Consider the following 11,589-nt stretch of genomic DNA (forward strand, 5'->3'; position numbering starts at 1 on the left):
CCAATGTGCAAAAAAACTGCATCTACAAACTGTGGAACAGTTTCAGAGTAATGTTCATCAATGTAAAAGTGTGAGGACTTTCATGATCTGCAGTACATAATATCATCACAAGATTCAGAGAAGCTGCAGAAATCTCTGTGTGCAATGGACGAGGCCAAAAATCAATCCTGGATCAGGCGTCAGGCAGCACTGCATTAAAGACAGGTGTGATTCTGTCGTGGAAATCACTGCATGGGCTCAGGAACACTTCCAAAAATCACTGTCTGTGAACACAGTTCATTGTGCCATCCACAAATGCAGGTTAAATTGCTAAGAAGAAGCCATATGTGACCATGATCCAGAAACATCGCTGTCTTCTCTGAGCCAGAGCTCATTTAAGATGGACTGAGACAAAGTGGAAAACTATTCTGTGGTCAGACAAATCAACATTTGAAATTATTTTTCCGTCCTCTGAACTAAAGAGGAGAGGGAGCATCTGGCTTGTTATCAACCCTGTTAGCATGTGCTAACAGGGGTAGGCACTTTTGGGCCATGCTATCCATGCCCAGTCCTAAACTGCACATACACTGAGAATGACAGATGTTTGCATATTAACAGATTCTAGATTTTTCCATGTGGAAGGAGGTGTAAAAGTCATAAAAACCAGATAATCTATTTAGAATGAAGAACTCTATCAGACACACGCTGTTGTTCAGTTCAGAGTATTTGGTGCGTGATGAGGATCTCAGAATGAGCAGTGGGTATTATAAATGGGAAGCAATTAGAGCAGTGACACAAGAATGGTTAACGCCACTGTAGGAAAATAAAAAAAGAGGAAAATGAATTCCTTTCCGATGAAAATGTGCGTTTATTTTTCAGTCGAATCGTCCATAATGATATTCCAGGTACAAAATGAGAAATGCAAATGATTCCTTAAATGCAAATCTAGAAGGTTTTGTCCAGTTTAATGTTGTTTTTGACTTTGGTCATTTCATCAGACTGACGGATGAATTAATTGGCATTAAACTTTGTTAAATTTGTTGTGTTAATTTCCACTAAAAGCTCTAACAAGAGATTAGGCTCTTTTTCCTTTAATACCACAAATCCTGACTTGATCTATGCCAGTAAAAAAAAAAAAAAAAAAAAGGAGGGGGGCAGAGGAGAGTGATGCATATGAAGGAATTAGTGGCTAAAAACATCTGTTTTGAAGGATTATGTTGTCAAATACCAGTGTGTGACTCTCCCGGCTTAATCACTGTGTTGTTTTCTGTTCTGTTTGCTTATCATAATTTAATACTGTCCTCCTCCTCCTCCTCCTCTGTTTCCAGTCTCCCTGCAGGACATCAACATGAGAAAGGCCTTTAAGAGCAGCACCATTCAGGACCAGCAGGTGGTGTCAAGGACCTCTGTGCCCAACCCTGTGGTGGAGATGTACCACCGCTGCGACAAACCTCCACCGCTCAATATTCTCACCCCCTACAGGTTGGTCTTTTTCACCTGTTTGCCTGCTACTGGCAATCTACCAAGCTCCCTCTGTTTGCTTTTCTTTTTTTTTCTCTGTTTCACCTCCTCCTCGTCTTCCATGCAGGGATGACAAGAAGGATGCCCTGAAGTTCTACACTGACCCCTCCTACTTCTTCAACCTGTGGAAGGAAAAGATGCTGCAGGCCACAGAGGACAAGCGCAAAGAGAAGAGACGGCAGAAGGTACAGTGTGCGCACTGGTGGAGTCCACCTGGATGTAAATGTGTATGTGTGAGCGTAAGCTGGGAAACGGATGTATGCGCTGTGTGTTTGGTTGTATGTCATTGTGGATCTGGAGCCGGAGAGTGCAACAGAAACGGTTACGAAATTCATCTTCTGCTTTATTTTGCTAATCTTTATTTTCCTGCCTAGTGGTGTCATTTTTATGTTGTTATTTCAGTTGATGCATTCCTATCTGACTGTACTCACCATTTAGCTTTGCTTGGTTGTTTGGTTATCGATACAGCAGCAGTTGGGCAGGCCGTTTATCCCGGGGCAAAGAAGTGATCGAGGGGACTACAGCGTTTTCAGACTTCTTGTTTGGCTATATCAGTCATCCAAGCGTACAGTACTGTGCAAAACTCTCGAGTCTCCCCTCATTTCTTTATATTTTGCTTCCAGACTTTCTTGTAATTTTTTTAAGTGGTCTTGAGTAATAGTTCCCCAGCTTTCTGAAGGAGCTTTTCTTTGGACATTGGCTGCTTTTTCACTCATTTTCAGTCCGGTCTTTGTACCTGACCATTTTCAGAGGAACTTGTGTTTGTTTGTTCAGCCACTTAACACTGACGTATGAGTCGTTCATCATAAAAAATGCACCTAACTCAAGGGACGAGGCAGTGTTGTGTGTACACCTAACAGACAACTTAGTAAAGAACCTGTTTTAAATTGTATCTTTAGTCACTTTGTTTCTCAGCGTGGTGTGCCGCGTGTCCTTCAAACATCTGAGGAAAATGGACAGGTAGACTACAAAAGACGTGTCAGGCTTAAAAAATATCTACAGCAGATTAACAGTATCTGAAAGTCATGACCTTAAGAAAGAACCAACACAGGACCTGAGAGATGCATCTGACCTTTCAGCTGATCCATCTACTGTTCACTGGAGCCTCATCAGAAATGGTCTCAGTGGGTGGCTGTCAGGAAGCCATTCTTAAGGAAGGGAAACAGGGAGAAAAGGCTGAGGTATGCCAGCTACCCAAGAACTGGACTGAAAATCAGTGACAGCTGATCTGATGGAGTGATGAATCCACATTTGACATTTTTAGTTCAAATCGTCGTTAGTATGTATGGAGGAGATCAGGAGAGAGCTACAACCGTGAGTGTCTACAACCATCTGTAAAACAGTGGAGGCTTCTTTTTTATTTATTTTATTTTTTTAAAGAAGAGCTTTGAATGTCCTTCAAGAAGCCTGGAGAACTATTCCTGAAGACTACTTAAAGAAATGAGAAGAAAGCTTCCTCAGACAGTTCAGGCTGTGCTGACTTTCAAGCTCCTTAGAATTATACAGACTCTGCTTTTGCCTTATATCCTGTTTTTCCATGCGTCTTTGCACATGTTTCAATAAATCACTGCAGCTATTTCCTCCTCTCTTTTTTTTTTTTTTTAACAAAATAAAAAGAAACCAGAGGAGGATGAAGATTTTTTGCACACTACTGCTACAGTGAGAGAACTTAAGTTATAAATACTGTATAACTAGCTTCACTCAACATGCTAAATTTAGATGTCCTGTTGTTCCTGTTGCCTTTAACTGAACTGTGTGCTGCTGTTTAGAGGTAGTGCATTCAGTATGCGTACATCTACCTGTACCGCTCTCCATTAGCAAGCTCTTCAATTGTTTTTTTTGTTTTTTAACTGCTGAGCAGCTGCTGCTGTATGTGTTTGCTGCATTCTGTCAATATTTCTGTTGAATTTAATGCTGCTCATATTTTTCTGTCCCCTTCCTTCAACCTGGAATCTGTGCAGAAAGGAAAAAAAAATATCCTCATATCAACAAAGTTTGGATTATTACTCAACAGGTTTGAGAGCCCGAGGAAGCTGCAGGAGGATGGCTCTTCCATCTCCATCCTTTCCTCCCACAGTACCTCCTCCTTCAATCTTTATCTTTAGTTTCCCAGCCTTCGACACCCCCCCCCCACCCCCCACCCCTTCCTCCTCTGCTCAGTCTAACGCACCAGCTTGTCTTTCTCCCATGTTTCCATAGGGCTGTCCGGCCCACCCTGACAGGCCCCACTCCAGACAGGCCCAACCCAGGAGCCCCCTGTCCATCTCTGTAAGACAACCCTGACCCCTAACCTGCCCCATTCTGCCCCCCCCCCCCCCCCCCCCCCCCCCCACACACACACACACGCACATACATCCCACTAGTACACATTACAGACTCACCTATCAAAGAGGATGTGTCCTAACACCATTAAGACACAGATACATATTGTCAAAAGACACAGACACACTCACACTCCCTCCTGTTTGTGTCCGTGTGTGTAATGTTGCCTTAGCTTGCCACCTCACCGTCTCTCTAACCCTCCGTGTTTGGTTTGGTTGCTGTCCTGTGTTCCCACAAGTTTGGCTCTGTCATCTGTTGTGTACCAGTGTTTTGGTGTTGCCTAATAGTGACTGGGTGCTCCTTAGACTAGTGTGTGTGTGTGTGTGTGTGTGTGTGTGTGTGTGTGTGTGTGTGTGTGTGGAGCTGGGTCAGTGTGAACTGACCCTGCGGTGAAGGAGCTGGTGATGGGGTTGAGCTTTTTTATTTCCCTCTACACAACATAAATAAAGTAACCCACAGCTGAGTTTGTCTCCACTCTGTCTGTGTGTGTCTGCTTGCGTCTCAATCGTAGGAGCAGCAGAAGCAGGTTGAAGACCCGAGCAGAGAGGTGAAGAAGGTCAGTAATAAGTTACTCAAATCATTGTTAATGATCATTTAATAACTATTTATCATCCTCCTTTAAAAAAAAAAAAAAGAAAACCTCCAATTAAATCCACTATACAAGCATTTAAAGAACAGTTTATAACACAGTTTAAAGTAGATCATAATTCTACTATAGCTTCATGACAGAAAGAATAACTGCTGCAGATGATAATAATAATAACGTCTTTATGTTGACTTACAATTGAATTTAATAAATATTTGCTGCTTGCAAACATTAAGAAGGGGGAACTTATAGGGCATGAACCCCCTTAAACCAGAACAATAAATTGAAATGTTGGAAAATTTTTTGGTACACAACTTGATGGGTCATTAATGTCGGCCAGTATAGGCAGAAACATCGTGGATCAAAGGAAATGTTTGTTCTTAATGATTTATTTCCATAGCAGCTGATAGTATGTATGGTACTGGGTTGTGAATGTTAGCTGTCGTACATGTAGAGTGCCTAGATTAGCTGGACACACAAATATATAAACAAAGCCAAACCAGCCATGTAACATCCTTGTCAACCTGGAATTTTAACCCTACTTGGGGCTTGGTCCAACTTCCATTCATCCATTTCCTGCCTGTTATCTGGATCCAGCTCACAGGAGTAGCAGTCTAAGCAAATATGCCCGAACCTCTCATTTTCTAGCCTCCTACTCTAGCTTTTCCAGGGAGACACCGAGGTGTTCCCAACCCATCCAAGAGATGTAATCTCTCCATCATGTCCTGGGGTCTCCTCCCGGTTGGACAGGCCCAGACTACCTCAGTTGATATACCCTTCCGAGGAATTTCCTCCGCTTATATCTTTCAGACCTACCCAGAGCTTGTGACCATAGGTGAGGTTAGGGATATAGATCGACCTATAAGTGAAACATGGCGGTGGGAGTATTATGCTGTGGGGTTGTTTCAGTGCGTCTGGAACTGGGAATCTCGTCAAGGTGGACGGAATCATGAAGAATGAAGGATATGTGAAGATTATGAAAGAAAACCTCAAGCAGTCAGCAGCAAAACTGGGTCTGGGTCGTCACTTTGTTTTCCAACACGACAACGACCCAAAACACGCAGTCTGTCGGTCCTGGTGAACAACTACCTCCAGAAGACCAAAGAGAATGTTACTGACTGCCTACACGAAGCCCTGACTTGAACCCCATTGAAAATCTGTGGGGAAAACTGAAGACTAGGGTCCATCCCAGAAGACCATCAAATCTGGAAAAGCTTTGTGAGATTCACTGAAGAATGGGCTGGGATTACTCGTCAGCAAGCTGTTATCCAGCCAGAAAGATACACATCTGGCTGGCTCAGGGGAGCCAATAATTTGGACCTTGGTAGTTTTTGTTTTTTTTTTAAATAATTTTGTAAAGTAAAATAAGGTAATCATCCAAAATAAAACTAGGATGTTTGGAAAAGCTGCATTAAAGATTCCTTGCTCTGTTTAACAGACATTTTCATAGGGAGGGGCTGATATCCTCGTGTATATATTAATATTGCTTTATCTGACCTTTAACCACAGTTTTTTCTAATTAACAATAGCAGTCCAATACTGCATGCCTCCACTCATATTTAATATCAGCTGAATCTGATCTCCATGCCTCTCTGGATCCAAATGGATCAGGATCTGGACTACTTTGTGACATTTACTTGAGAACATCAAAAGAGTGTTTCTCAAGTTCTCTTATTTTGATGTTGATATCTATTTGTGAAGCTATGACATGAAATGTTCAATTTTCCCTGATCCTGCAGCGAAAGATCCCAATGGTGAATCACGTATACGCTGGGCTCATAATTATTAAATATCTGCTACTCTGATTTTACACTGATGCTGCACATTAGCTGATGGGGATACGTGTAATTTCTAAGTTGGACTCATACATTAATCCTAATCACAAAGCTGCTTAAGAGCTAAACAAATGAGGCACTGGTGTTAAAAGAGTCAATAAAAGTGGAAAAAAGAGCAGAGGCCACATTGTCAGTATGGAGAGGTCTTAATCACTTTTAAAAGCATCTTCAGTGAATGCAAATTTACAGGAGTAGTGATGGGAATATGCTCTCCAGTTTCTATTAGCTGTTGTAATTCTCCATACTAAAGGTGATGTTATAAAGCAGCTTATTCTTTCTAAACACCATCTCTGCAATTGATCAGTAAGTAAGAGCTCTAAAATGCCAAACGACAAACTCCTAAAGCTACAGTTATGTTTACCTGTTACGGCAGTGTAACGTGTGCATTTCTCCTGGTTTACCATCGAAGGTGCGCAAGGCTCGTAACCGGCGTCAGGAATGGAATGTCTTGGCCTATGACAAAGAGTTCAGACCAGACCCCAGACTCGCTCCCTCCCCTTACCACGGCATGTCCTCTGAAGGCTCACTGTCCCCTGATAGCAGGTATACTCACACACACACACACACACACACACACACACACACACACACACACACACACACACACACACACACACACACACACTAGTATATATGTGAGGTTTTCCTGAGGCCTTGTTTCCTTGACAGAATCTACCTTAAACAGCGCACACATCACAGTTTATTTGAGGATGAGAGTCATGCATTGGGATGAGAGTATTTCTCTCAGCCTTAAAAAAGCTATAAATACTATTGGTATTCTATAAATATTACATAGCAAGCTGGTATTCTTACACAGCCACTGTAAGCGTCAGTTAAATTAAGCCCATACCTGCTAAACACAGAGATTTAAGTACCAGCTTACTGTATCGTTTATGGCTCTATGCTGCCCTCTTCTGGAAAATGTAATTCAGAGCACATGGACTTACTTTGCAGCAGGCTGTAGGAAAAGATGAGATCAAACTTCAGAAGTCTCTGTTGTTGCAGAGCAGGAAATAATACAAGGAATACAAAATTGGACTGATGTCATCAGGGCCTACTTTTTTTATGATGTGTTTCTATTATTATCATAATTCACTGTTATTCTTACCTGGCCTGCACCTTTCAGTTACCTACACACTCACATTCCCTCCAACAGATCAATGGCGTCCGACTCCTACCCAGCCAGCCCCAACCACCCCTCCACCCAGGCCCCCAGCACTGCCCACCCCACTGACCACCACACCAGGGATCACCTCAGTGCCACAGCCCAGACGCAGTCACTGGATCGGGGCCTGAGGCCAGCCAACCAGCCCCTGGGAGCAGGTGGAGCGGCAGCAACAGGTCGACATGTAGCCTCCCTGGGCAGGACCCCCTCGGGACATGGAGTCCAGGCTGGAGGAGATCCAACAGTCAACGGGCCAAGGCAGCAGTCAGTTAAGGACTACCGGGCCGGACATGGGTATGTTTACTGCATTAGACTTATTGAATGGTTAACTGTATTCCTTGGTTTTCTTTTGGTTTTGTTTGGCTTTGGTTATGTTTAGTCTGTTTCTACACATTCAAAATCTTTTATTTACTTCCTCCCTCTCCTTCGCCAGAGGTCAGCCCTCCACTATCCCCGAGTACTATATCCCGCCGGCCCCTCCCCCACCCCCTCCAACCATCCCTTCTGCCCAGACAGCCTTCGACTCCACCAACGCCCCACCCTCTGCCACCTCCGCTGTCCCACCGACCTCTTCCACCCTCTCCCGTCCCTACTCACCCTCTCCTCCTCCTCCCCCGGCCAACTACGTGCCCTCCCCCTCCCACCCGCCTTCAGGCGCGCCCCCGGCAGCCCCTCCTCCTCCTCCTCCCGGAGCCCCCGTGGGCCACCAGGCGCACCCCTCCCCGCCACACGCCGCCATCGGTCAGTCAGCTGTGGACGCTGCACCCTCGACGAGGAAGTCCACCATGCTGGGCATGATCCCGATGAGCGACGCCCGCTCCGACCTGCTGGCCGCCATACGTAGAGGTATGTGTGTCTATGTGAGGAACAGATGCACAGGGTAATGTAGTATTAACAGCCCATTTCTGTGAGTGTGTTCATGTATGAGCTCTAATAAGTGAAGAATGCCTCTGTACCAAAAATTGTTTGAATTTGGAAGTCTGATTTTTGCTGAAACAAATATGTGACATCATCTAAAAGCTTTACAGGTTACATGCTGCTATAGAAATGATCATTTTTATTTATTAAAATTCAGACACTTTTCATGTGGTACTCGTTAAATATCTGGTTTCCCTTCCACACTCGCCCTTCCTCCTCCCCTCCAGGTATCCAGCTGAGGAAGGTGCAGGAGCAGAGGGAGCAGGAGGCGAAGAGGGAACCCGTTGGTAATGACGTGGCCACGATCCTATCGCGCCGTATTGCTGTGGAGTACAGCGAGTCTGACGATGACTCCGAGCTCGACGAGAACGAGTGGTCTGACTAAAAAGAAAAAAAAAGGGGAGAGATGAAGCGGGGAGACTTAAAGGGGGAGAAATGTGATGTTAAGTTGGAACTTAAGGGATTTGGTTAGTTTTAATGTTAATCATCAACTAAAATGTTTTATTTAAAAAAAAAAAAGGTCAGTCATACATTTTGCACACTGCCTCTCTGAACACTGAGCAGCGGGTTTAACGTAAAGCTTGCTCAGTTGCCCTCGGAGATGCCTGTTTGTGAACTTTTGTGTCTGACCACCCAGGGTGTTTGGCACAATAAACACACACACTATTTTAGCTCCCGGCCTCCCCTATCTGCTCATTTTTAACCATTAACAACACTCAGAATGCAGCAACTCCCCTACACGTTCTTTTAGCAATATTACAGGCTCTGTATGTAGGTGGGCCCCTGGTGAGTGTGGGGGTGATGTGTTTACAAAACACATGGTATAGCACAAGACAAACTAATTATAGTGCAATCCTAACGTCTCTGCCAAATGATGAGAAAGAATTTATGAAAATAAGTAAGGATAATCAGGGAAAAAAAATAGCTTATTAGCAAATAACTCGCTAGCTTTCTGGGTCATGTCTGTTTATGAAACATGCACACCCTCCTTAAGAGACACTGACCTTTTGGGAGTTTGGCTCATCTTAAGCATGAGACAACAGAATGAACATTATCTCTGTGTAGTGAACTGTCATGCATGCTAACAGTGGAGATGGTAATGTAGCTCTAGCTAACAGAATTGAAGCTGCTGGGTATTTTTTACAAAATATATAAAATCAGGGATAAAGCTTCTCCGTGGAGGTGCGTAAAGCTGGAGAAGATCTTGTCTAGATCTCCAGTAGTTTATGCTGCAGTCACACTAGAGAAAAAAGAGGTTTGAGAGCACAGCGCAGCCAAAATTGGTGCGACTGTGGGCATTGAACTTGCAATCTCACTGCCTTTGATCTCTTTGCTTCAACGGCGGGGACCCGGTGTTCAACCACTCACAGTCGGTTGCCATCTTCAAAGCAACTTTGGTGCGTAGAGACGCCAACAACGTGCAGTCAGTCAGCTATCAGTCTGCTATTGAATGGGGTCAATTGCAATTACATGCAATCTGTGGTAATACAAAAGTTTGGCAAAGTGGTAAAATTACAAACCTGTTGCTGCCTATACAGTATGCACAGAAATTCACATTAAACAGGAACTCACATTTACTACTTGCATTCAGAGTCCAGATTTGAAACAGAAATCCAGAAATTCCTCCACAAATAGTGATGTAGTTGCTGCACGATGGTGATTTAACTGCAAAATGACATTTATTGCTCAGAAACCTTGCTTTTATATGGGAATATAACCAGTATTTAACCAGTTTAATTCAGTTTTATTTATATAGCGCCAGTTCACAACGACCGTCCCCTCAACGTGTTTTAAAACTCGTTGGCAGACTGTTGAGTCGAGTCCCCTACTGCAAAGAGACGCGTCATAGATGAGTTACCCTCATTGGTGCAAACTGAGATTGATTCCAGCATGTTGTCGATCTGTCTGTGTTTATAAATTAGAGGGCAGTAAACCTTTGCCAATCTGTCTGAGTGATTGCAGTCAGTCCACGTCAGCCTGCATTTGTTTGGAGGCAGGTTGCCTCCCACCTGGCGACCTCTGCAGTCATCAATTGAAAATGGTCAACCAGAGGTTGAGGGTGTTGCATGCTTAACCTCTAGGCCACAAATTGGTCACTGCAACACTTGCAGTCTGTTTCTGAATACAAAAAGATTTCAATGCAATTATCGGGCAACCACCTGCTTTTTTTGTTTTGTTTTGTTTACCCCCAGCCACAAGGAGGTTGCTATTCTTTTTCACTCTAGTGTCACTGACGCGTTAGCATACTGAGGTAAAACGAATGGCTTTTTCTTTTTGATTTATAAAGGGCTTATGAAACACATTATTACGAAATGATTTCAAAGCTACACAGCAATAAACAAGTTCTAGTTAGCAATGCTGGACATGTACACTCTATATAATATATGGAAGTATCATTGGTTAGTGAAGTCCCATCATGAAGCCTAGAGCTGAGGAGTTTTTGCCAAGGGTAACATCACGACTCGTGATTATCAAGTCTTTGGACAGTCATCCTTTCTGACTGTAATAATGGCACAGGAAGAGCATGTAAACTCCACATAGAAAGGCCCCAGCCAGACAGTGGATTTGAACCCAGGACCTTTTTGCTATGATGCTTGCTACTTTCCCACCGCCGAGGTTCCAGAGCCGGAGCAAGTTCCCATGCTGATCCCAAGGAACCGACGAAACGATTAAGAACGGGCCCGCGTTCCCACCACGTTTCTGTGAACTGCTCCTTTACGTATGAGTGTGGGCGGGTCCTCGTCTGGACACGGAAGCCGAAGCGCACAAACGTGGGAGAACACGCTCTCCTTTCTTGTGCTGCAAATACGTTTTACGGTCCAAACCAAACTACTGCAGCATCTGTGTGCAGCACAGAGGTAAACACAGACACCGATTAGAGCAAGACGACAAGTACGCACTTTGTGTCCTTTTATCTGTGATATGAACTGATACAAAGCAGCAAGTTCAGCCTTAGAGCCCAACCTAATTCACAGCCGTGAAAATCGTTTCGCTTTTCTCATGTAATACACATTTAATATGGTAGAAAACTTGATGTTGAGATGGCAGAGTCACGCCCCTCTGCCGCTTTCAGTACGCATTCCTGGTTCCAGACCAGCTAGTTTGTGGGGCCGGAATTGAACCCGTTTTTCGGCCGAGCACCGAGTGCTTCAGCGGTGGAAAACCCGCCTAACGGTTCAAATTACGGCACGGGCTCCGGAACACTGTTGGTGGGAAAGAGGCCGCTATGGTGGCACCACCATGCCTAAAGCTAGCGATTGAGC

The 11,589-nt window shown here is 44.1% G+C and overlaps 1 protein-coding gene across 2 annotated transcripts in view; it reads left to right on the forward strand.

Annotated features, from left to right (window-relative positions):
• The window catches only part of LOC115797456 (wiskott-Aldrich syndrome protein family member 3), a 47,007-nt gene extending 35,892 nt beyond the window's left edge, over positions 1 to 11,115 (forward strand). The window contains exons 4-11 of one of the 2 annotated variants that reach the window (XM_030754037.1): positions 1,308 to 1,461; positions 1,568 to 1,685; positions 3,700 to 3,768; positions 4,334 to 4,378; positions 6,653 to 6,786; positions 7,400 to 7,702; positions 7,842 to 8,254; positions 8,554 to 11,115. In XM_030754037.1, the coding sequence (XP_030609897.1) occupies positions 1,308 to 1,461; positions 1,568 to 1,685; positions 3,700 to 3,768; positions 4,334 to 4,378; positions 6,653 to 6,786; positions 7,400 to 7,702; positions 7,842 to 8,254; positions 8,554 to 8,711 (1,394 nt within the window). In that variant the 3' untranslated portion in view covers positions 8,712 to 11,115. The remainder of the gene's footprint in view (positions 1 to 1,307; positions 1,462 to 1,567; positions 1,686 to 3,699; positions 3,769 to 4,333; positions 4,379 to 6,652; positions 6,787 to 7,399; positions 7,703 to 7,841; positions 8,255 to 8,553) is intronic. The other variant, XM_030754038.1, reaches the window with a different exon arrangement.
• The last annotated feature ends 474 nt before the right edge of the window (positions 11,116 to 11,589 follow it).

The sequence above is a fragment of the Archocentrus centrarchus genome, chromosome 18, assembly GCF_007364275.1.
Source record: "Archocentrus centrarchus isolate MPI-CPG fArcCen1 chromosome 18, fArcCen1, whole genome shotgun sequence".
Classification (NCBI taxonomy): domain Eukaryota; kingdom Metazoa; phylum Chordata; class Actinopteri; order Cichliformes; family Cichlidae; genus Archocentrus; species Archocentrus centrarchus.